Consider the following 26,458-nt stretch of genomic DNA (forward strand, 5'->3'; position numbering starts at 1 on the left):
CAACTCATAAGGGAAGACTGGATAATTTGGTGGCATCTCTGACCTTTGAGCAAAGTGATACATCTAGCTTCATGGTTAGCAACAGTTGCTATCCTGAGACTGATACACTTGTAATGAACTCGATCACAGGTAAAATATTTATTGAGCCTCTAACGTCATTTGTCAAACCTTTCAGATCAAGAAAAAGACTGACTTGACTTAAGAGGTTTAATTTCACATGGAATTTAATTAAAAGAAATACATTAGTTTATATTAAAGTATAACAAAAATAATCTTAAATTCCCTTTTAAAGTTCTATCATAGAATGGTGGGGGTCAGGGGGGACAAAACTATACAACATCATTCACATCTCACACAGAGCACACATGCATGTCAGTAAAAAAATAAAACTACGATTACAGGCTACGTGGTTTTGGAACACAAGGTTTCCGAATCTTGGCCATGTCAAATAAAAGCATAAATACTGGCAGCTGAACACACCGACACTGAATACCTAACATATGGAAATAACTTGTAAAAATACTGTCCCAAGGTCTAAGACCCCTCCAAAGCTGCATAGAAACGGGAATGTGGCTTAAATATCCCCACATAGCCTATTTATGGCAGTTAACACATTGTTAAAAGTAGACTCAGATTTTCTCTGAAGTGGTCGGCTAGAAACTAAACCTGTCTTGGTCTTCACAAAACCTCTCAGGAACATGGGCAAACGGTTGGAGGACTGGTCCTTAGGATGCATGCTGAGCATGCACAGTATCTCATACATCAGGGGACAACCGTTGTGGGGAGAAATGCCTCATAAAACAAGAGTTTGACTCTTACGTTCCACACCACAACAACAGAATTATTTACTGTTCATTGATGAAACATGTGTTATTCATCCCATATGGGCCACCGGACTGATTGATCTCCAACCACAGAGCATTAGAGAAACACCAAAGTCAGTGTCACGGCCGGTCACTCTGGGGCATTGCCTCATGGAGCTGTTTACATAAACCCCAACTTGGATAAGGAATGAAATAATCAAAAACAGACTTTGATCTCCAGAACATCAATAAGAGAGAAAATGTCTTTAAATAACATAAAAGGCAAAGATGATGTGTAAAATACAAAACTTCAAAACGCAAACAAACTTTGGAAGCCATTAATTCTCATTGCCATTTTCATGGATGTTTAGGGTTAGATCACACCATATTTGATCGATTGGTAAGTGACAGGGATTGGTGAGCTTGACGGTAATAAGTCTGAACAAAAAAACATCACTGGCTTACACGAGTGTGCATGTGGTGCGCATGTACAATGGTGGAGAAAAATAAAATAATAAAAATCAAACGATGTGCCCAGGTGCGTGAACCCAGGAGGCTTGTGTTGTAAAACGTCCCAAAAAACGCCACGCGTGTTGCTGACTCAAACTGACAAAGCAAAGCCATCAAAGACACAGTGGTTGGGGACTTTTGTGAGGGAAAAGTGTGCGTGTTGTGTTCAAATGCATCCTGAGTCGTGTTTTGCATGTGAGATGTGTGTACTTAGCGCCGGCTAAGTCAGGAGCTACGAATCCCTGGTTATGTAATGTTGTGCGTGCGTTGTGTGTGTGTGTGTGTGTTGTGCTTTGCCTCCGAGGGGATGGCTCTGGCTGCTCTGGAACAAGCAGGAGTGAATGTGAGCGGGTGCCTTAAACTGTAACACACACGAGTGAGTGAAGAAATTTGTGCAAGGAACCATTCTGTGCATGTTGATTTGCTGTGTAGCTACGAGTAAGTAGTGCAATGGTGTGTGTGGGGGAGGGGGCTGAATGCGCAATAACAACAAACTCAAAACCAGTGTGCGTGACATGCTTGATGTGGATGTGGCTGTACACATGTGAGTGTTTGTGTGCATGTGTGTTGTGTTTTTGTGCTAGGCCAAGCATTCCAAAAGCCTAATGTTTATTGCTGGGATCATTGACCTTGGTCACAGTGCCACGCTGTTGGACCGGCGCTCCGGCAAGCAGAACCCAGCGTTGAAGTGGTCCTCACGACTGTCCGGGAGCCCGTTGTCGTGCCCCGATGGGTTCCGGCTGATCACCAGGCTCAGGCCGTCCCCTGCCTCCATGATGAGGGGGATGGTGAGGCAGCAGTCAAAGTCTCTGGTCCGAGCACAGTTCACCTGCGAGACGGGAGGAGGGGAGGTCAACAGTGCGCTCTAATCGCAGTCTCTACCTCATCTTTCTTTTCTAACGATTTTTAGACCTAACCCTTTATTATAGAGTGAGAAACAGAGGAAGGTATGGGAGATAGAGGGGGGGGGGGGACATGCAGCAAACAAACACAATCAGGATTCAAACCCGGGTCGCTGCGTTCAGGACTGAGCCTATATGGTACGCTCTCTACCCGGTGTGAGCCACCTCATCTTTCTTATGTATTTATCTGGAACGCTAGAGATAAATGCATAAGAAAGATGAGCTTATAAAGAGACGTGCATGCGACGCGTCAGCAAAAGAGAAGCCACCTGCAGGATGCGGTCGTAGGGCTTCAGCCCCGCCTGGTCGGCGGGGCCGTCCGGACGGATCATGTTGACGAACACCCCCTTCTCCAGGAGGCCGTCCGACACGCTGAAGCCAAAGTCGCTGCTCTCACGGCCCTTCCTCAGGGTCACCTAGAGGGGGGAGGCCGTCACACACAAGGGTTCAGGGTCACCCACACCCACACACACACACACACACACACACACACACACACACACACACACACACACACACACACAGATGGAGGACGGTTTGCTTGAAGACGGTCCCGTGAGACACAAGAGGCAATTGTTCCCAAGGCTCTCCTCACAGGAGCAAATTCATGGGCCGCATTTCAGTAAGCTCACGCTGGCGCTACTATGGCAACTCAAAAGGGCCGCGAGTACATCAGAGGCTCCCCATTGGCTGCCCCCACAGGTTGACATGTGACCACCAGGGCTCAGGGAGCAGCGAGGCGGATAGCGATCTCGCCGGAGACAACTTAATGCTTTTTGCCAGTAGAAAATAAAAGGATTAAAACAGCAAGTCGTCCGTTGCTGGGACGACCGGTTTCTACTTCCTTTCAAAACAAATATTTTCCCAAGGACACGCTTTCATATGGGTAGCTGTTTTTCTCCATATTATCTAACCTAATCACGGTTTGCTAGCAATTCAGCACGAGGCCAAGGACGGTGTTTTTAATCAAGCTGTCCGGCTCTTTTTTACAATGTGTATTTCTCCCTGTACCAGTGGGCCTCTTGTGTAACGACCGCCGTCCACCACAACAACAACAACATCCCACTAAACGGCCCCAAAGTAAATCGCATGCAGCGGTTTAATTACAGCAACACAGAACCTCTCCAGGATGTGTATCGACGCAGCGTGTGGCCGGAGGAGAGCGGGTAAACACACTCGGAGCCGCGGGTTGTGGGAAGAGATGCTGTGTAATGACTGTTGTCCTTGCGTTTGTCTCCTGCCATGTAAACACCCTGCAAGTCCTGACTGGCCTGACCCAAGAGTCCCACTACGCCACCGCGGCAGTGAGGAGGATGATGATGATGGGCATCGCGTGCTCAGGCAGAACACGGGAGGTAAAATAACTCGGGTGGATGGGAGGGAAACTGCGTACGATAAATAAAGAAGAGGTGAATTCCCCCTGGACGTGCTTGTTGGGACAATAATCTCAGGTGGTGATTAAGAATGCGGTGAAAGGCAGATGCCGCCGTGTCCCTTCCTGTGGTCCGTGTTCACCGAGCCAGCGGTGGCGGGGTTGATATGTGGTTTCAACATTAGAAAATATAACCCTTGCTGCCAAGTAACCGATGAGCCAACGTTGAGTTGTTGTTTGTGAGATGACATTGTAGGTGTACAACGTAGACGGTGGAATAATCAGAATCCAACCACCCAGTGTTGGGGGGCTTGGAGGTCAGTGAGTTAACCCACAGGGTAAAGCGTTTGTTGTGTAACCTTTTCAACACATTCTGGAGTTCCTCCTCGGTACCTTGTGCAGCTCCAGAGCGTTGGGGGACAAGTTTTCGGTCAGGCCTCCGTTCCCCATGCTGCCCATTGCCGGGGCATGCCTGGCCCCGGCGGAGCGGCCCAGTGAGCCCTTGGCCCTGGCGGAGCGGCCCAGTGAGCCCTTGGCCCTGGGCTCGTCGCGGGGCCCCTCCCTCCTCAGTGTGGTCTGGAACACAGAGTCCTCGTGGGACTTTGTCTCGTCCAAGTACAGGCTAAGGTTGCTGCTCGTCATGGAGGCCTGGGGGGGGGGGAGGAGAGGGACTCATGTGGAGGGGGTCATGTGGATAGTGTATGTAAGCAAAAAGATGTCAAGGGTGGACGGTGCAGAGAGGGAGAGAGAGAGAGAGCAGGCGAGAGGGGGGTAGGAGAGAGGAAATGGCGCGTGCGTGCACACAAACAATGTAAATATAAGACAGTAGGACAGGAGGCTTTGATGATCAGTGGGACAGGAGGCGTTTAACCCCGGCCTGTCAGAGTTAATAAGAGCTAACGCACTCTGGTGATTATCATAGCGCGTCATCCCATCGGTCACTTAGGCCGACAGGGGCCTATGAATAAAAGAGTGAGGCCAGGCAGATGGTGGGGGGGGGGGGGGGGGTCAGCCTACCTCCAGCTCTCTGATGATCTCCGATTGGCCACAGGTCTCAAGGTCCTGCAGGGCCTGGGACCAGAAGCTGTCTCCCTGGTGGGGGAGGGCGCCGTGGCCACGAGGGGGGCTGACAAATCTGTGACGGTGCAGGAACCAAAACGTGAGAGCAGCCCCTGCTGTCCTGAAGTTGACTGGGTATTGTGGTTTGTATTTAAAAAAAAAACTCTGTCAGGACCACAATGAAGGGTATTGTTATCGCTTTCTTTTGAAGCAAATAAATAAAAATGGTCTTCTTTTAGTAACAGCCTTCATGTGGAAAAAGTAAACAATAAAACCCAAGAATTGCCTCTCCCAAAGAAAATACAGGGCTGAGGGGTCCTTGGACCCTAAAAGGGATGTGTGGAGAGGCTTTGCGAAGAAAGACACAAAAAGACGACCGCAAGTAGACAAGATAAATTAATTCTAAAAGAGCTTGAGGGCAGTAAGTAGAGAGAAAAAATAAATGAAAAAAGGACAGTCGAGGATAAATGACGGACAAAAACTTTTCCAACCATCCACTTTTCAAAAGAAACTTCAAAGAAACTTCAGAAAGCCATCGCAAATCCCCAATAATAATAAGTATCGCACAAAGCCACCATTTACTGGTAAGCAGCACGGCTTAGAAGGCTGTCCCCACAAACAAAAAATGGCCGACAGGGAGGAAACTCCCAACAGCAGCTGGACGCGTGCTCTCACCCAGGCCCCTTGTCCCACTCCTCCTCGGTGAACCTGCGGTCGTACGCAGCGGTGGCGTGCTGATGCCGCGTGCTGCCGGCGTTGCCTCTGTGTTTAGTGTGCCGCCACTCGCTGGGATTCAGCGTCAGGTCCGACGCCTTGTGGAGGTACGTCCCTGATCACATCACATTAAAACGATTTCATGAGAATCGATAGGAGGAAGAAAAAACATGGAGGAAAACCCTTGTTATTATTATGAGCCCACCTTGGCTACAGTATCCGGCATCGAACCCGGAGCCGTCCCAGGAGCTCATGGCCGAGTCTATACTGGGAACGTTGGCCGAATAGACCTCACAGCACTTGCCGGCCTTCTGGGAGTCGTTCAGGAAGTCCTCCTCTGGGTCGCTCAGGAAGCCTGTCTGCTCTACAGACTGCTGGGCTTCTCGCTCTGGGGAACCAGCGGGAGAAAAGGGAGGAGGAGGTGAACCCCTGGCCCCCTAGCCCTTCATGTTACCGGACACATACAGAACGGTCATTATCAAGGCTTTCTCCGACAGATATAAACTCCAGGGGGCCGACGACAACGTACTGTCCACCTGCTTCTTGATTTTCAGCGTGACCGACTCGCCGGCCATCTGAAGCAGATGGATGGCCTCGCTGAGCGGCTTCCCCTTCAGACTGACCCCGTTGATCGCCAGGACCCGGTCCCCCACATGGATGGCACCGGTCCTTCAAAACACAGACAGTGTGGAGGGGGGGGGGGGGGGGGGGGGGGGGGGGGGGTCTCAGACAGTGGTCACCCAGTCATTGTTTGGGCTCTTCTTCAGTACACAACAAACAACAAAGCAGCTGCTTGTTACACAGCGAGAGGCAGAAAATAAAAAAGGGAAGAGCTATTGTTACACTTTATGGCTCCGTTTAACAGAAGAGTCATTCTGCGGTTTCTAAACCAGGCCACAGGCGACTCTTTGAGCTGGCCTAGACGTCTCTCTTCGGGGTCAACACGTGCTCACCTCTCCGCCAGACCCTTCTTGGTGAGGCCAGAGATCACAATGGGGTCGAAGGGCTCCTCCGTGCCCGAGATGGTGATGCCCAGAGGCCCATTGTAGCGTTTCAGCTCCACCGTGTAGATGATGGACCCCGACATTTCCAGCTCGTCTGAACGCATCCAAACGAGGAAGGGGAACAAAAACAGCCTGTGAAGACATAGGTCTCTCTGTCCTTCATAGTTTACACTTGGGGTCCGTCTTTGATCATCCTGATTAAATGTATTTATGTGTTGGTGTGGAGTGAATATAGCTAGGGAACATGCTGAAATATCATATTGATTATTTGTAACTATTTACTATTTAGTGGACGCTTTAATTGGCGGTGACAGTGTGAACTATAGATGTCATTCACAAGCAGGTAAGGGGTTCGGATTCTTGCTCAAGGAGCCTTCCGCAAGAAACGTGTACACAGGGCTTCGAGCTCACAACCTTTTAGCCATGGGCGGGTGACCACTACACTTCCCCCCCAAGAGTGTGTGAGTATACAGTGTTTGGTGAGTCTCTCTTCTCTCTGAGCAGCGTCGGTGGTTGGGCCCGATGCGGGCTCGTACCCATGTTGTCCTCGTCCTTCTGCACTCTAAGCTTCACCATGTCCTCGGCCTGCTGCAGGACGTGCATGGCGTCCTCCATGGTGCAGCGCTCCAGACGCACGTTGTCGATGGCCAGCAGCATGTCCCCGGGCTCCAGGGTGCCTGTTCTGCCGGGCAGAATGATGGCCATGGGAAGCACACACACGCACACACACCCAGACGTACACACAAGGGGACAAGATGATCACAACAACACAGCAGCAGGATTTGTCTGACTCATACAGTGTGAATCCAATTAGCACGTTTTCTGAAGACGAGAGAGCGAGAGAGAGAGAGAGAGAGAGGGAGGGAGATGGGGGTGACCCTAACCTTACCTTAATCGACAGAGATCTCTCCCTCGCTCTCACCCATTTTCTCCCTCCCTCCCTCCCTAGCTCTGTAAATGTGGCTGCTTCGTCCTACTGATCCAGTTTTGGCCGCTCAATCCAATTAGGCTTGTATAAAACAGAGGGCAAGGTATGGTTTCCTTTCGTTCCTGATAAATAATCCCCAGTCAGACAGAGGGAATGTGGTTCAGTTCCTGGTTTAGAAGAGTGACTTGCAGTGTGCCACAGAAACCAAAGACCAGCAGTGACTAGCTTAGCATATAACCACATGGGATAAACATTTATTTATGCAATCATTACATAATACTAGATGACTTGGGCTGTACTTGGGTAAGCAGTGCTTTTTGTTTAACCACCAATTCATGTTAAAGGCAATGCAACATTATTTAAAGGCGTGATTTAATGGCATCTACTGTTGAGGTTGCAAATTGCAACCGACAGAATACATATTGCTACTTTAAAATATGACATATACATCACATATAGATATATATTTATTCATACTTAATACCTGTGTGCTATGCTGCCTTTCTTTATGTCAGAGATGATCAGAGGCTTGTCTGGTTTCTTGCTTGCTGAAAATAAATAAATGATTGTTAGTACATTTTCCATTACAAAACAAAACCACTGTTAATATTCTTATTTCAAGCACTGAGAAACGATGAAAACAATTTCATATACAGTTTATTTCATTATGCCCTATGCATTCATTCTCATCACAGTGAGTGGTATGCTAAAATACGTAATGCCGGTGGAGTGAAAATAGAGTTTCTCTAAACTAGGCTACAATACTCAGACAGGGATTTCAGGGCAAACAAAATAGAGATTCTCAGAAAGGAGATTAGGGAGAGGAACTTAGTGCACGGAATGACCATTGAGTCTGGTTTAAAAAAAGAAAAGAAAAGTTGAGCTAGACTGCCCCCTGGTGCGCATTTTCACGTACCGCTTATAGTGATCCCCAGTTCCACCCCTCTCCGCTTGGGGAGCTTAACGTGGAAGGTGCCACTGCTGGGAACCACCGACTCTGAGAATGACACCAGCGACAAAGAAATAACGTTGGAAAAGCAGGTGAAAAAATATATACAAAATTTGAAATTCAGCTTTTTTTTTTTACAATAGAAGATGCAGCTCGCATTATTTCAGACAAATGGAAGATGCATGTTATACAAGGTGAGATATATTACCTGCAACGTCAAACTCCAGATCCAGAGTGACTTTGTTGGCCAGGGCGGCGTCTCGGAGCAGCTGGTGGGCCTCTTCCAGGGTGCCCTCCTCCGTGGGGATGCCGTTGATGGACAGCAGTCTGTCCCCCACCTGCAGCAGCCCACACCTTCACACAGACCACAGGCGTGGGTCACACAGGGGCACAATACACATTCATACTGGACACAAATGTTTGATTCGTTTTCCAATAAATGTATCCTACCCTAAGCATGTAAGAGAGAGAACCTAGCTTTAAGATTGACGTTCATAATACCACAATGGGAGGTATATATATATATATATATATATATATATGCAGTCCATTATACTGGCCAAACCCCAGCATGTTACTGGTTCAAACCATATCCTCAACCGGCAAGACTATGTCGCTATGATTCAACTGGCTACATCCACCCAATAGAAACTGACCTGACTCAACCCCACCACGCTGAGAGCCACACCACAAAACAAACACCGCCATTCCCACCCACTCAACCTTTTAACTGCACAGACACAACAACAACCACGACAACACACTGGGCCCCGTCAAACAAGACGAGATATCCATTAACCTGAGGGGCCTGCAGCGTGGGCCTCATCACAACAGCACGCTCTACTGGAGTCACTTGGGGACTCTGGCTAATTCATATGACATTCCCAAGGGGATGGGGTGATCTGTCACCAGCAGAGAGGGATTATCATTAATCATGTAAAACAGGGGTGGCTGGCTACCCCACAGCATCGGGGCTATGGCTCGTCGTGACACACTGGCTTGGCCGCCACTGCTGTTCATTAGCCTGTGTCATGTCGTCTTTGATCAATATTTGCAAAACGGGGGGGGGGGATTTCCCCGAACACAATGCCAGGATCAGCACATAACTAGGCCTCAATAATGCAGTGCTTAATTCATCCGCGGTTAGGGAAGGCTAAATGAGGAGACTGCACACCCTTTGCACACAAAGGCTATTTCAAATGATTTTGCAGACACGGTTAATGCCAAGAGACGTACACAGTGACAGACACACAGGTCATTAAGGATCGAGGATGCCTCTGGATGGGGTTGTGGAGATCGGGAATCGAACCCAGTACCTCTTTGGCCGGGAGTCATCCACCTTAGCAACTACACTGTCCCTATCCTACTCCATCATAATGCCCTGGGAGCTGGTAATAGCGTCTGATATCAAGAGCTCAGCACGTGCAGAAGCGTAGCTGTTCTGCTCAGCGATGGAGAGCCCCTTCGGTGCACCATGTTAACGACCGTGATGTCGTTTTCAGACGCAGTGGAGCTTGGGATGATCCGCCACGGGACCCTCAAGGTCCAGCTGCACTCCACAGAGTTCAAGGTGACCCCGTTGTGTACTCATGTGTGCCTGACTCTTTGAGGGGGGGCCCACAGTGTGTGTGTGTGTGGTGCACTACCTCTCGGCGGGGCTGTCGGGCTCGATGAAGCGGACCACCGCGGGCGCCGACAGAGCCTCGGTGGCGAAGACCCCCCCCTGCAGCTGCAGGCCGAAGCCCGTGAGCGGATCCCCCCGCAGGACCACCTCGCTGGTCTCCACGTGGACCACCTGCCCACCCGGGCCCACCGAGCTGGACGCCAGAGACACTAGGGGAGAAACAGAGAGACAGAAAGGGAGAGAGACAGTCAGAGACAGAGAGAGACAGAGAGAAAGAGAGACAGAGATTGAGACAGAGTGACAGAGCGAGAGAGAGAGCAACAGAGATGGAGACAGAGAGACAGAGAGAGACAGTGAGAGAGACAGAGTGACAGAGAAAGAGCGAAAGAGACCGAGATAGAGAGTGTGAAATTTTAAAAACAGTAAATTAGGCAAGAGAGCGGGATTGTGGGCAGAGAAAAGATGGAGAGAACGGAATGAGAATGAGAGACATGTAAAGGACGAGTGACAGAGAGAGAGGAGGGGGGGGGGGGGGGGGGGGGGGGGGGGGGAGCGGAGAATGACTCATGAGATACATCAGCACGACGCCACTCAGGTTTAAATCTGTGATGGGTCAGATCCGACAACACGTCAAGGTGGTTTGGGGAAGGGGAAGAGGGGACGAGCAGTAATCTCTTTTAACAGCCACTCCCAGAAGGGAAGGGCCCACACTAGACTGGTAGCAGAGAGGGACAGGTTGTCTTAGCCATCGTACGGGAGCTCTTGTGGTCCTTGGTGCGGTGCCGTCTCTTGCCCGTGGAGCCGCGGGGGCTGCCGGGGGCCACGCTGGGCGCGGGGCAGGGCAGGCTGCTGCTGCCCTGGCTGCTGAACCCGGAGGTGACTGTGGAGGAAGGGGAGAAGCCACCGCTCACCAGAGCTGGAAGGAGACACACTCACCGTCACACACATCAAGACCGCCCCCCACCCCCTAAATACACCCACACACACTCCGACACAAGCTAAAGAACGCTTAAGGCAGACCCAAATGCATGAAATAAAACCCAACCTCCTCTCGCTTAAAAGGACCCCCACTTTTACCACCAGGTGCAGTGTTGATCAGCCCTTTCACAATCAACCCCTTAGTGACATCACACAAGTGGGAGTGTCCACGCAGATGTATGATAGGTAGATCAGTCTGCCAGTAGGTTCAGGCAACTGGGTAGGTTGCTGACGGTCATCTATCTATCATACATCTGGGCGTCACAACATGACCTCCTGCACACGAGCTGAGGCACACCCACACACACACACACACACGCACAAACACACACGAAAATATGGTGAATGACGTTAGGAGGAGTCAACCTACTGGAAATAATTCCCTTTGATGGGCTGAAGGAAAAAAGGTCTTTCCCCTACAATGGGGTGTGCGTGAGTGCAGGCGTGCGTGCGTGTGTGTTTGCGTGTAGCCAGCAGCAGTACATGTCACATGGCATAACTTACATTTGCAGTGGTCCTGGTGGTTGTGTGAGTGGCTCGGGCTGTTCCATGGCTTCCCGTGGCCCGCGTGTTGCAGAGGAGGAGGTAGAGGAGGAGGGGGGCAGTAGCTCTGCTCCCAGTGATGATGGTTGCTCTTCTGCACCTTGACTACAAAACAACAAGAGAGAGACTCAATGCATTGAGGCCGTCTCCATCTCTATCGCCCCCCGTCCCGTCTTTACTGAATTCGTAAAAAAAACAAAAAAAAAACAACCATGAAATCCTGCCGTCTAAATATACACCACAGCTAACCAAAAGCCCAGGGGATAATTCCAAGCAGAGTAATTGATATTTAATGTTCTCGTCATGGTACACCAGATCGAAATCCTTGTGTTAGTGCTATATTTGTGATTAGCATCGGAAAATCCGACACAAGAGTAAAAAGCAGGGTGGTGGTGAAGGTTCTTACATTTACTGTTAAGTGCCAGAAACGCTAAGTGCAAATTGGCCATCATTTTCAGAACCTCATTTGCATACGAGTCAGGAGGCCCCCAGAGAGCCGGCGTGCTGTGAACGGCGGACATGGGGTTGTTGTTGTGCGCGAGAGCCAATGTGACCACCATGATGAGCAGACAAAAGGAAATGGCCTGTTTTTCACCACCTTGATTGGCCACAGCTGAAAGCTTGATTGATGTTAACTGCAGGAGTCTGCCCTCTCAATTTATTGGCTATTCACTTCTGAATAGAAGCAAATGTGGTGAATAATGTTTCCGCTGGCCTAGAATCGTTTCAGTTTTTCAGGAGGAAATGTAACACCTTTATCACACCTGCATATTTTAATATGCACCCTGCATGTCACCCTTGAATATGGTATTTGTATTTCATCAAATTACATTGAAACATCGGTCTTTGGAATATGGAAGCTTTGAGCCATGGCGTGCACCTAAATAATGTGCTAGGAAACACAAATTCTCTGGGATCTAAATGTGTCACAGGAAGTTAAATGTGACAGTAATCCCTGCCTCTTCATTAGCATGGCGGCTAATCTCCCCACAACTCATTTCCATGGAAAGGCTTTGGAAGAAACATGCATGAAGCAGGCTGTGTGCCACCGTATTCTGGGTACCAGGTTAATCTCGAGTAAATGCAGTGAGAGAACACATGACCAGGCTTCCTCCAACTCCTCCTCCTCCTCCTCCACCACCAGCACCGCCACCTCCACCACCATCACCACCCTCTCCTGGCGGTTTCTAATGGACTCACTCGAACAGCACGCCTCTATCAGCTTACGCTAAGCTCACCTAAGGGAGTCTCTCCAAGAAATAATGTTGTCTATCAGCAACGCACAAGAGAAAACCAACAAGCCACACTAACTGCTAAGCCCTTAACAGTTGTACGAAATCCCTCAGAGGAGAGACACAAATGGCATCTTTGTGATTATCGTGTCGTCTAATCCTGGGAGGAATGAAGACTGGAGATCATCTAATTCTACCCACGTTCAAAAACTGATGTCCTTATTCAATTCGGCTTTTAAAGAGGTACAGATTGGATGAATAGATTTCACCATTTTCGTCTCGGAGACAGTTCAGTTGAAGTGTAAAACAGTTTCCACAGAGTCATCTTTTCACAGACATTTAAATATGTAACGATAAAAGATGGTATTTATTGAGAACAATCGCCATGGAGAACTGCTCCTTATATTAATGTTTCTTAAAAACGTCCCCGTTCATCACGATGGTAAAGTACAAAGTATATGCAAGGCTCTGGGCTATAAAGACTGTACTCAGGCCACCTGTCTCTTTGTGTGTTCAGTAGGGAAAACAAATTTTAATTAACTTCCTCACATGCAGGACCACCCGTATGTTCCTAACTAAAGTAAGATAAGTAGATTGAGATTACTTTATCAATCCCCAGGGATACTGTTCAGCAGCCGGTGCAGTACGAAGTATGAGCTGCTTTTACTTTCAGGTGAGTGCTATGTTTGGTTTGTTTTTCATGCGTTTCTTTACATTTTATTTTGTATTCTAATGTGTTCGGCTACAGCAGGCATTCATTCAGTAAAGCTTGGATCAATCCTAATAAATTAAAGGGGAAAAGTGTATGATACAAAAAATATATACAATGAGTCCAATCCTTTTTTTTTTCCAAGGAAAACTAACAAATAAATGAAGGGAATTATAAAATAAAATACAGAAATTTTATCAAACAATAAAACACATGCCATTTATTACCCGTGTCCTGGGGCCTGATGGGAAGTCTGCTCTGATTGGCCGGGAGCATCTCTAGCTTGACCACGTCGGCGGTGCTGGCCAGCAGCTGCGTGGCCTCCATGAGCGAGCAGTGCTCCGTGCTGGTGCCGTCTATGGACAGCAGGATGTCACCCAGATGCAGCGCGCCGCACCTTGACAGGGAGAGACAGGAGCACGTCAGAGGCCGTCAGGCCGTGCTCTCCCGGTGAAAGGTGATCCGTGTTCACCGTTCATGTCTCCGGTCACGTGCCTCCCGGCCCTGTCCCATCTACCTTTCCACCACACTGGCGCCCTTGATCTTGTCTATGATGATGACTTGTTTGTTCCTGAACACGGCGGTGTGGAGGCTGATGCCCAGGCCGGCGTTGGAGGGGCCCTTGGCTATCTCCACCAGCAGGGGGCCCGACGCCTGCTGCACTGCCTCTGGGGGGAGACAGAGAGCGGAGGAGTGCCGCGGGTTGGTTTTATGCAACCAGGGTCAGGGATTCACCGAACGCTTATCACTATGTTGGCTCTTTCACTATCAGAAGCTGTGGCTTTTTAGTAGTGTGCTTGCCATTGTCATTTTTGTTTTTATATCATATTATGTAGAATAGATTATATTTGTAAGTACTTTATTGCCCTAGATAATGGACCAATATTATTAGAATGGTTAATGTTTGAACACTGTACAGGGTTTCATCTGGAAGGGAGTTATGCGGACCAAGCAATCTTTAAGCCCCTGTATGAGGATATATGAAAGGTGTGCAGTGGATATGATATGCAGAGGATAAGACAGAATCCTAAAGATCTGTGAGTGTGCGACGGAGAGCTGGCTGTGACTGAGCAGCTATGAGAGCTCTCCTGCCCCCTGGGACCGTGAGCGATAACTAGGATTTAGGGATAGAGAGAACAGCTGAGACTACACGCCCTACTGATGCCTAGCTTCACCTCACTGGGGGGTCAGACACGCATACATGCAGATCTGGTCGACAACGCAACAGATTTCACAAGCAGATCGGATTTGAGCAATGTTATCTGACATATTCACAGCAAAGCAACATTGAATTCCGATGTCACGAAGAAGCAGGTAGGAGTAAGGCATCTTGCTTGAAGATCCACAAAGGCAGACTGCGGACGTAAGGATTCGAACACAGAACCTCTTGGCTGGAATGCAAACACTCTGACTGGACTATCCCTACACAGATTCCAGACTTGATGCGAGTCCATCCTCTACCGCCGCATTAAAGTTGCCTCCCTCTCTGTGCATGTTTAAAAGTTCAAATCAGCAATTAACCTTTTCCAGTGCCAGGCTGCATTCCTCTCCAGCGCATCCTATTAATACAGTCACACGTCATTTATTCAAAGCTCCCTTCATAGCACGTATGACCTCAATTAGGACCACCATCATGCTACACACAACGTGCCTCACCAGCTCTGGGGGGGGCCGGCATTTCGCTGGGCCCCTCCGGGCCCCGTAGCCGCCTCCTCCTGGTCCGTGTCCCCTACACTAACACTCAGTCCTCTCTCCCGTGGGGTAAAACCACCACGATTCACCCCTGAGACAGAGCCTACCATGGGAGTTCACTCCCCCACAGAATATGCGTGTGAGTGTGCATGCTTTAGTGTGCATGTGTGTGTTAATGTACATGTGTGTGAGTGCACAAGTGTGTGCTTGTGTGTGTTTGGGTATGTGTGTATGCGTGAACATGCATGAATGCGACTGCATGCACACATATGGGGTTTTGCGTGTGCGCATGTGCGTATGCGTGCGTGTGTGTGTGTGTGCGTGCGTGTGCGTGTGAGCTCACCCACGACGGACACGTCGTACTCTATAAGGAGCAGGGCCTCCTGGCTGCTCTGCACCAGGGCGGTGAGGGCGTCGGCGTGCTTCTCTCTGGACAGCGGCAGCCCGTCCACGCTCAGCACGCGGTCGCCCGCCTTCAGCGTGCCCTCCCTGGGGGGGGGGGGGAGGAGGGGGGGAGGGGGGGAGGGGGGGGGGGAGATATAAACAAACAGGAAGGAAAAAAAGAGAGTGTGAAGGAATGAAAGAAAGACAGAAGGAAAGAACGCGAGGGAAACAAGCAAACAAAGAAAGAGAGAGAATGAAAGAATTGAAGAAAGAAAGAATGAAAAGAGAAGGGATCCTATAAATGTGGCTGGAGTAGAGAGTGCTGTAGGTGTAAAAGTGGTCAAAGCAGTAGAAATGAGTGCCTTAAATAATCTTCACATTGAATTCCATTAAATCATAGTAAAGATTATTAACAAATAATTCCGCAAAAAGTAGGTCACTTCTCAGGGGGCATGTGTGGGGAATTTGCAAACGGTTTGAGTCAGAGATGTTTCAATGTGAAATGCAAAGAACATCATGGGCCTCAGGATGTCTGCTGTCATTGAACATATTTTTTATTTATTTGACGGAAAAAAATCGACTGAATATCACTATTTGCTTCCTTGTATGATATGCAGAATATGCAATATGCCATAGAACTGCTTAGCATAGCGTTAGTGAACACAGCAGCGGCCTAATGTACCATGATCTAACACCTCTACATTAATGGACACACAATATCTCTGCGCAAATAAGAGTTCACACAGGTAAATACAGAAACAACGAGGAAACCGATACACACAGGTACACAGAGGTACACACAGATACATACAGCAACATACAGAAGGACACAGATACACACAGGTAAATACAGGTACATACAGTAACATAAAGATACATACAGATTCATACAGGTACATACAGTAATATACAGATAGTACATACAGCAACATTCAGCAACATCCACAGACAGTGTCTTTTTGTCCTCACCTGTCAGCAGGACCACCGGGCCTAACATAAGTCACCACCAGAGGGCGAGACCTGTGCCAGTCTTCATGGAAGCCCCCTGAAAGACATTAGAAGACAGGGGCAGATCTGTAATGCAATGACATGGACCTGGGTTTAATTTACGACAGGAAGAATGGAAGGAGTTTGGGTGCATTTAGTGCATGCATCCCATTGTAAGCCATCCCATGTTTCCAATGCCTCCTACCTCTCATGACAAATCCGAAGCTGTTCCCTTCCTTGTGTAAGCAGACCTCTATCGTCTTGGTGAGCATCCCCGAAGGGTTCTGGACTAATATATAGGAGAGAGGACAAAGCAGTTGAGCACTTAGCACACAGCTACCCTTTGTCCACTCTACTTCGGTTATTTTAGACATAATGTACAGGATGAAATGCCAAGACTATGTCTTTCTTCTCAACCTAAAACCTTAACGAGCCAGTTATCCCTCAGATAACTGGCTCACTGTGACATGAAAAGTGTTAAAATGGCATAGATAACTATGTTGACAATAATTTAGGACAAAAAAAATGGGAAAACATGGTTTTGGATTCACTGGCTCTTTAAGTACAGTATAGCGGGAGATATATATATGAGATATACGACAGTAGACACTGTCGTATATCTCAAAAGTACCATGGAACGGCTTCTGAAGTAATTTGTTTCATAATACCAAAGTTATGTTTATTAGTTTTGATACATCAATCTCAGTTGTAGGGTAGCTGTATGGAGGTCCTCCTATGTGGAAAACATACTCTATATTAAGATTATGATTTGAATGGACGGAGAGGCTTGACATTTTGCCCATTAGACCAAGCATTGAGATCATCCAGTTTCAAGTCGAGCTAAGCCTAAGGCTCGTGTTGAAGCCTGGTTCTAGGATTTAAAAATCGGCATGCAGCCAAATCTGCCATCCAACCCCAGCACCTCATACAATTAAAGCGACCCACGCTGTGGTTGTGTTCAACAGACACGACACAGAACACCACAACTGTCTGCGTATCGCCCACTCTAGGTTACATAAGTGCGGATGGACACATCCGTCAACAACACCAGCAACACAGCCCCATACACCCCATCCCACCTACCGGTCTGGGGCAGCTCGTACTCAACCTCCAGCACCACGCGCTCTCCGATGTTCTTCAGGAGGCTGATGATTTCGTCGTGCCGCAGCTTGCACAGGTTGATGCCGTTCACAGACTTGATGTAGTCTCCCACGTTCAGCTGGTCGCTTCTGCGGAGAGACCCAGAGGGACTTTGAGGCGAGGCCAACTCATTTAAATTGGGGAACACAATGTTGTTCCAAATGTTGTCGCGCACACCCACATACCCTGATGGACAGGTAATAGCCAGCGATGGAGTGGTCTGTCTACTGTTTACAAAACTGTCCACTCTCTATCTCAACTTTTTTGAAAGGGTCGGTGGTAACTGCCTCACATATAATAGCCTTTTTATTATAATATCCAATCTCTACCTAATTGGTTTTTGATTCAAATGGCCCCATATCTAGAGCGTATGTTAGGGCGATGTCCCTAAATGTCAGTTGGAGATTTCATTTAAATGTTTACACGTGTACATATGTGCTGACCCACTTCTGGAGAAGCTGTACAAACCCGGTTTGGCACACAGTTACACATACTGATGTTATGAATCCATGTCCTGCATTTGAATACAGATTAAATGGCTGTCCTGCCCTTCCTTCTGGCCTCAGAACATCTCTTTGGGCCACAGCCAATCAGAACGATGACCGGGGGCAAGCGTGCATGCATGACATCATCAGTAGACAGCAGCTCTCCCATCCTTTTCATCTCTCTATTCTTGTCACAGACATACGAAAGCAGAAACGCACACACAGACACACACACACACACCCACGCACACACACATATACTCTCTGTCTCGCTCAGATAAAATGGGAGACAAATTCTGTCATTTGGTGACGAGTCACGCGCTGCTTAGTCACTGTCCCTTGGTCTGTGCACTCTGTCTGAAGGACTGGTGTGTTCAGTCATAATGAAACCATCCAAGGTAAAATAGGCTAAGGTTAAAAATACTTAACCGCTAAAGATAGAGTTAAACATCACCGGTGAGTCAGGCAACCATCAGCAAGAGCAATGTCGTATCAATTTTCAAACCCAACTTTAAAATGATATTTTCGTTTTTTTTTTACGCTATCTTCATTCGTTCCTCTGGAGCCCACGTTGTTGTGTAACGCCCCCTGTGGCCAACAGGGCATGGTGGAACGCTTGATCTAACACTACACTGCTAGTCCCGCGGCTAGCCCAAGCAGGTGTCGCTTTATGCTCACACGTGTGTGTGTGTGTGTGTGTGTGTGTTTTGGAAAGCGCATAATTTGGCCAGACAGCACGCTGTGGTGTGGTTGCCAGGGCGATAAGGATCGCATCAGCGAGCAGAGATCTCACCTGGCAGCCAGCCCACCTGGCCGTAGGTTGGACACTCTGGGTTTGCCGTCCTTGTCGGAGCCCCCTGAGATGGTGAGGCCCAGGCTACTTCCTTCCCTCTTCATCAGGTCCACCGTGGTCAGCCCGCGGTACTCCTCTGCGAGGGGAAGACACACAGTCAGCCACACACCACCACCGCACACCGCCACCACATCACCAGCTCTCCCCGGGGAGGTTGGAACGGAACACCTTTTGTTTTGTTTTTCGTTCTGTTCTCATCAGGATTCCTGTTTTGATTCGTTTTTTTCTCTGCCATGTGTTATGGAGAGTGGAGAATGACACAATGGCAACTTAGCAACAAAAAAACAAATGATACGAGTAGGGCGTTCCGTGTTTTTTTTTGTGAAAGAGTGATATCCCTAATAAACAACGTGAGACTAAGCCACTTCAGAGGTTGGATGGAGAGTCAACAATGTCTGTTAAGTAGGTCTGTAAGGTTCAGTGAGGTTCCACCTGAAACAGTGATGTTGGTGCTGGTTGACGTGGACGGTGGACATGGTCTCATTCTGTCTTGTGGAAGGGCCGCATTGTGCTAGGCTGTGAGATCCTGTATGTGAAGTTCACCGTGGGAGGCTGCTGCAGTTTACTCACAATGACAGCGGGTGCCACACAGGCAGTTTTCCATCGCATCTCAGCGTTTGCAAGATATATAAAGCAACATGCCAGTCTGGAGAAAACAGCAGGTGGTCTGGCGGTTCGATTCCTTGGCTCCTGCTAGCAAACTGGTTAGGTGTCCCTGAGCAAGGCAGCTAACCCTAACTGCCTCCAACGTGCTGGTTGTTGCCTTATGGCACCCCCGGCCTTGACTGTGAAGCCTTTTGAGTGGCCACTGAGGTTAGGAAACAGCTAAACCAACCTCATCGATTATTATAATATTGTTATTTATCCCAACAAGTCAGGTGAAATGGGCCAAGCAGCACTGACTGATCAGACATCCAATAATTAAACAGTGTTGGTGTGAAAAAATATAAACGTATTTAGTTGGCTTTTGTGTGAAGTCTCCTTTCAAGTTAAGAACTGTGTACAAGGTGTTACTTAACCTCATCCAGTAAGGGAGGGGTTGGGACGAGGCCGTACCTGTGAGGCTGCGTCTCTGGGAGGCATGGCTGTGGTGGTCCCCGCTCCCAGAGTCCTTGCCTCCCTTGGAGTAGGGCCCATCGTCTGAGGAGAGAAGAGGAACACGGCTGTGGGTGAACAGAGTGGAGAGCCCGTGTCCTAGGAGCAGCACGGCGCAAACACAAAGCTGAACGGGTCTCAGGAGCCATCCTCCAGTCCGCACATCCCTCCATTAGGCCCGGGGTCTCATTCGGATCGGAGCCTGAGAGCTATCCGGTGTTAGCTGACCGGAAATCCACCCCAACTCTCGAGCATGGAGGTGCGCCGACGGCCGTACAGGAGGGGGGTCAAGAGTTGAAGCGACCCCTCTCAGTCCGAGGGGGAGACCCTGGGAAACTGTTAATTTAACACAAGACTTGCTCCGCGACGGCTTGATTTATGTGACTAGTAAACCATGGGAATGCTTCTGAGGAAGACCAGCATGTGCTTAATGGGCTTTCTGAGCGTAGAGGGAAAATAATCATTTTCATGTCATTTGCAGCAGCTGCTACTAAAAAAACGAAAAGTGGTTTAATCTGCACTGCAGGGAAAATGGTTTATGCTGTTTTTTTCTTCAGGCGTTTCTACCACAGCACTGGGGCTGGCCCTAGATTAGGACTAACCATGGGCTGGCCACACAGACCTGTTAATAAAGCTCCTGGAGCATGTCAGCAGTCCCTGCGATGGGGGATCTGACGTGGCACTTCGTTAATCCTGTCCATGGAAGATTACCTTTTCAGCTTGCATCCTTAGTGTTTGAATATCATCTTCAAAATTTAAGGAATCAGCCAGTTGCTCTTTTTAAGATGGGGCTGCTTTTGCCACGCAGGGTGTGCTATGGGTTTACCTGTTTAAAATGTAAAGTAAACCCTGTATTTACTATATTGAAGGTTTCTCTTGTGCTTTGCAGTGTGAATATTAGAAATATTATACATTTATAAAAAAAAAAAATTTGGTTTATTTTACCAAATTTCTCCGTAATCTCCCAATCAAAAAATTTAAACAAATGGCCTGCCAAATATAAACGTTCAGATTCCAATTAATTTTTGCCGTACTTTGATGTATTGGTGAGAGATGGCTCAATTCATGGAAACACATCATAAATGATGTAGTATTCCACGCAAAACCTTCCTTCTGAATTCTTCGACTGCGTAATCATACTAAAAAAGCAGTAGAAAAGCGAGATGCCTGGCCCTGCGTCCACTTATCTGCAATCCTTCAACATGTAGTGTTTAGGATTGATGTTCATGATCCATACACAGCTTCAAGTATCAAGTATGCGCCATTAAGAGGTCCATTACAGTTATGTAATTCAATCCGGTAGAGCATGTACATGTGGAATCCAAGCACATGACATATACCAATGCATGCTATGGTAATTCAAAAACCCTTTAAACACATCCTTGGAAATGTCAACTACAGCTGCTTAGAGAAATCCACAAACACACACAAGCAAATACACACATGCATTAACCGGTGTGCATGTGTACACACACACACACACACACACACACACACACACACACACACACACACACACACACACACACACACACACACACACACACACACACACACACACACACACACATTGACACTAACACACACGCCCCCCAAACACATGCATTAACTGGTGCGCACACACGCGCACACACACACGCACACACACACAGTGACACATTAAAGTCACATAGAGCTGGGCATGAGCATGGTAATCACACAGCTTCCTGAGGGCCCTGACAGACCAGCAGCTGTCATTGAAGTCGTGAGGGGACGGTAGCTCTGGGTTACGCACACACAGCCCCTATGCATCTGCACGTGACTTCACTCTACTGTACCGTCAGGGCATTCTGCAGCCATCTTCCGCTCTGTCTTAAAACATAACCATAGCAGTGAGTGACCCCAACAGGCAGGGTTAGAAGAACCCCCGTGGTGAATATGAATAATAAACAGCCCTGGTTCCGTTTATATTTGTGCCACACTAATATCATGTGTGGAGCCACATTTGCCTGCCTAAACGATATATCAAAGCCTTGTAATGACTTCACAAAAATGTGAGGCAATCTCATAAGATATCTGGAGAGTCAATTAATTCCTGATTTAATTCAGGGCACTGAATGCCTCTTGGAACCAATCAGAATGTAGGTTAGATTTGGGGCCAGCGCTGACAATGGCAATGAAATCAAATTTCTATTTTCAGATATAAACCTTATTTATACACCACGCTCGTCCAGACCCAGTTTGCATTGCTTTTATGTGTTCCACATCGGGTGGCAGGGAAGCTCGTGAGGAGCTCATGCCAAAAGTCCTATGGCATCTGCTGCAGCAGTTGTAAGGCAATGCTTCCCCATGTGCAATCCAAACACACATGCACATCAATCTCTTTAAAGGTATTACAATGAGCCCACACGTCTAAACTCTAGATTAGGTCTTTTTTTCCCAGTGTCATGCTTTTTGAATAAATTACTTGCTTGACTGTATACATTTTTACATCAGTTTACCAATGATCTTACTTGCATGCAATTGATGACAGAAATATCTAAAAAAAATATATATATACATGAGATAATAATTCAATAATGCTTTTTGGCCAGAATTTGCTGCCCTGGTAGAGGTTGTTCCCATCCTCTGAATGTTTGAAACACTGTTGGCACCACTCCTTTTGAAAGACAGTGACAATCTGCCTGGGAGCCTTTACTCTTGTGGGGAATAGCAAACCCCCTAGAAGCATGGCTGTAAGCATGGAAGTGGTGGGCTTACCAATGCTGCTCTTTGGATCTCTCCTAAGACCACACAGCATGGTTGGAGTACAGTTGTTGGCTTTTTGTTCAGGGTCGTGAGCTTAGCTCAACTGGAGAAAAAATAAAAAGAGAAACAAAACAAAGACGAAAGATGTTCCAAGGCAAGCAAAATCTCAGCCTCTTACAGAAAACCGCAAAGACACCTCCTTGTTCTCTGCCATCTGATCAAACAGCAACATTCTCTTTGACTGTTTGCAGCTGAAGAAAGGATTTTCCTCTTGTCAACAGTTCAGTAGTTTATCTTCAAGGCTTTCAGTTAAAAAAAAAGATAGATGGACAAAGAATCAACGTTGTCAATGTTTTCTCCTCTTCCTTAAAATAAAATCCTGACTCTCTTCTTGCAAGTAACGGTTTTCTTTAATAATAATCAAAAGTGGGTCAAATAGGACCCATCCTCGCCATCTCGATGTGTTGCTTTTCTAGGGGCAATCTTACTGGTCGCTCATCTGGTCTCAGAGGATGAATCATTCCTATTTCCACTCACTCACTATCGTACTCCCACAGAGGGCTAGGATACAACTCCTCTCTCACACACCGCCACGGTGACTGTGGTTGAGCAAATTCTCTTGCTCTCTCCCCCTCTCTCACTCCCTCTCTCTCTCTGTCTGCCAGAGGGGTGCATTGAGGCAGACACACACGACAAAGTCACCCCCCCCTCCACCACACACACACACACGGTCACACTCATTCTTTCCCCATTTAACACTACTCCGCTGTGCTCCCTCCACACACACAGAAACACACACACACACACAAACGTGCACATATGTGCGAGGTACACATGCGCACGCCGTGTTCACACTCACATCATGACTATACACATTCTACACAACCCCCCCCCCCCCCCCCCCCAAACACACACACACACACACGCTCACACACTAACACATACACACAATTAACACCACCCCCGCATTCATTACCATACAGAGCACTTGCTCGTTGCTCAAAGCAGGGACATCTTTCTCCCCTACACTCTAGTCAGTTCTGCCGTACGCTGCGTCCATCTACACAATTCTGTTATCTCTCAGCAGGAACAAGGAGGACACCTCTGGCATTCCAGAACATTCCAATCTCAACAGCATGTAATACGAATATCTCTCTCGTGGACAAGGGTTCCAATGACAAAATTAATAATGTTCTTTAATGTAAGACCAGAATGTAGTATGATATTGTACTTTAAATGATACAACTGTTGGGAAATGGAATATGAATATACATAATAATACATATTTAACAAGAAATGGTACATTTTGCTACAGAAGTAAGGCGCTCTGAAGCCTTTTGTTCTTGGAGGTCAGAGGACTATTGGCCGGGCCCTAGCCAAACAGGAAGGGGTCCAAACTTGTCCATCTACTTGACACAGTCTCACACCTGTTTTACCATGTGTCACGCACACATGCCTCTGCGCCTCATTCACCACAGATAACCCCTCTAGCCTGCTCCCTCTCCCATTCATGCAGACCCATTTTGTTCTCCGCCCAGCCGGATTTTCACTACATTCTTTTCTGCAGTGTAATCCTCCCGCCCTGATAGATAAGGAGGCTGCATGGGAAGGCAAAGCAAACGCAGCAAGGTAACCTTTGATATGGCACGAAGAAATACTATATATATATATAGAGAGAGAGAGAGAGAGAGAGAGAGAGAGAGAGAGAGAGAGAGAGAGAGAGAGAGAGAGAGAGAGAGAGAGAGAGAGAGAGAGAGATAGAGATTTTATACCTATACCTATATATATATATATATATATATATATATATATCCATATAATATGGTCTATATAAATTCACCAAGGTGGTTCATGACGGAAACATGATAAAAAAAGAAGTTCCAACAAAATACTGGATGTTTTGCCCTCTTCTGCTGGGCCTTATTACAGCTGTATGAACGATTTGAAAGTAGAAGCTAAACAACCAAAAAAAATGTGCTCTCGAAACGCTGCCCTGTGTGTTCTAGAGGCAGGCGCAGTTAACTTGAAACGGAAATCCTAACAGCGCAATTCACTTAAGAGTTGACTGATCACCATACTATTTCTAACAAATGTGATAAATAATAGCCCTTCAATCGTACCTTCAATAGCACCGTCAAGTTATGGATTCCAGTGGCCACAATACTTAGACGCAGCTAATTATCTCTGGGAATGTTGTCCTTAATACCGCTTTCACATCAAGAGGCGGAACAGTGTTTCAGAGCTGAATTAATTTGTTTCCACAAGAATAAAGATGGAGGCTTTGAAGTGTGTTGGTCAGATTCCTATTCCCAGGGTATAAAATTATGAAAGGGAGCAATTAAAAAAAAAGGCATCCTTGGGATAATCATGGCTTTACAGTTACATACCATTGTCCACATCTGTGCATATTTTATTGGTGATGAACACTGTTTACATTTTCTACGTTTCTATTATAAGAAACAGGGTACAGGTAGAGTGCTCATAAAAAAAAGATCACAACAAAGGACTCAAACGTCTACCCAAATTGGAAGATTGCTTAACTGTCACTTGTCTGTCAACTCAGTTACCGTCCGGATAGTATGGTGTCGACTATAATACGTAGGCCTACATTGAATTGGCTTGGTAAACATAATATCGCCACCTTATGGTTGTATCTACATTACTAAGAAAATGTCTTCAAAATATACAAATATTGCGATCAGCATTTAACAAACAAGTTAGGAAAAATTGGAACGTTACAAAATCTGACATCAGGCGTTAGTTCTCATTAGTTCTCTTCTTCAGGGGACGGTGGAGTGTTTTATATTCAAGGGACCGCTATACAGCTGATTCACTGAATCAGCTGCAAAGACTTTTCCAGTCTTTGCTGTACCTTACTAGGCTGCACGTATTTCATGGTGTCCAACAGTGAATACAAGCCTTGTAATTATCAAGGCCCCCTGAATGGTTATTGGTCAAGAAGTCTAACACAATTTGTAAAAAAATACCAAGAGCCTGCTATTACTTTGGGCATATCTCTTGATTGTGTCAAGTAAAGTATTACTGAACTCTTAAAATGTTTCGATACTAACCGTACCTTTGATCCGTCCTCGAATGATGCCCAGCCGACACCTGAGAGAAAAAGAAAACGTCCTCTTCCCATCAGAAGAGGATATCCCTTTCCTCTTTGATTCCGCGGAAGAAAAGGCTATATTGAAATGCTTGGGGTTAGGCTTTCCCTTTCCAAATATCACTCTTGTCGACATATTGCTTTTCCTTCCAAAGACACGTATAACAGTCCCAAAGCTGTCAAATGATCTGACGCGGTCCAACCCGGGTTGTATTCTTCACGTTATACCCAGTCTGGAGACAGTCAACTCACAAGTTTAACTACCATTACATCCGTCACAATGAATATGCAATTAAACCAGCTAATTTAAAGATTTAAAAAAGGGGTATTTTCCCCGTTCCATTTATATCCGGCCATTTGCAATCACGCTAAATACAGGACTAATTTGTGCATTTTGTGCCGTCCGTTTTATGAACAGATGGCACAGCTTCTTTGCCAGAACGCCATGGAAACATTCTCCCTAGGAAGCTGGCTGCTAAAGTGACCAATTTCTAGAGATGATTTGTAAGCCTTTAACTTAATATATGCAGTCGATATAATATATGTGCAACGTTATCCAATATTCATAGGAATATCCATTCCCCCAAAAAATAAAGACAGCACCTGTACCTTTTGGATAATTACATTACAGCTGGAATTAGTTAACACTTATGGTTTGG

The 26,458-nt window shown here is 47.1% G+C and overlaps 1 protein-coding gene across 4 annotated transcripts; it reads right to left on the bottom strand.

The window, feature by feature from the left end:
• Positions 1-130: 130 nt before the first annotated feature.
• Positions 131-26,434, bottom strand: LOC130381922 (glutamate receptor-interacting protein 2-like). Of its 4 annotated transcripts, XM_056589689.1 has the most exons (25): positions 22,703-23,295; positions 19,925-20,008; positions 18,809-18,944; positions 17,474-17,619; positions 16,596-16,679; positions 16,373-16,448; positions 15,363-15,508; positions 13,845-13,995; positions 13,555-13,724; positions 11,348-11,491; positions 10,620-10,781; positions 9,888-10,074; positions 8,450-8,595; positions 8,209-8,289; positions 7,777-7,840; positions 6,901-7,046; positions 6,314-6,458; positions 5,890-6,029; positions 5,566-5,748; positions 5,322-5,475; positions 4,605-4,722; positions 4,098-4,235; positions 3,981-4,067; positions 2,485-2,631; positions 131-2,142 (listed from the first exon to the last, which is right to left on the bottom strand). In XM_056589689.1, the coding sequence occupies exons 1-25, from the start codon at positions 22,740-22,742 to the stop codon at positions 1,948-1,950; spliced, it is 3,270 nt and encodes a 1,089-aa protein (XP_056445664.1). In that variant the 5' UTR covers positions 22,743-23,295; the 3' UTR covers positions 131-1,947. The 4 variants fall into 4 exon arrangements, with proteins under 4 accessions (XP_056445664.1, XP_056445666.1, XP_056445665.1 ...); XM_056589691.1 differs by lacking the exon at positions 22,703-23,295 and adding an exon at positions 24,811-26,434 and having other exon boundaries at positions 3,981-4,235; XM_056589690.1 differs by having other exon boundaries at positions 3,981-4,235; positions 10,620-10,745.
• Between the last annotated feature and the right edge of the window lie 24 nt (positions 26,435-26,458).

Source organism: Gadus chalcogrammus, chromosome 1 (genome assembly GCF_026213295.1).
Source record: "Gadus chalcogrammus isolate NIFS_2021 chromosome 1, NIFS_Gcha_1.0, whole genome shotgun sequence".
Taxonomy (NCBI): domain Eukaryota; kingdom Metazoa; phylum Chordata; class Actinopteri; order Gadiformes; family Gadidae; genus Gadus; species Gadus chalcogrammus.

Bases quoted from the DNA above. Each gene is read 5' to 3' on its own strand.
- LOC130381922 (XM_056589688.1), bottom strand. From the start codon at position 22,742: ATGCTGTGTGGTCTTAGGAGAGATCCAAAGAGCAGCATTG. The intron at 10,075-10,619 runs GTACGATGGCTA...TTTCTCCCCTAG, and splicing joins CAAGGACCACAAGAGCTCCC to TGTCTCTGGCGTCCAGCTCG. The intron at 8,290-8,449 runs GTAATATATCTC...TGTCATTCTCAG, and splicing joins TCTGGAGTTTGACGTTGCAG to AGTCGGTGGTTCCCAGCAGT.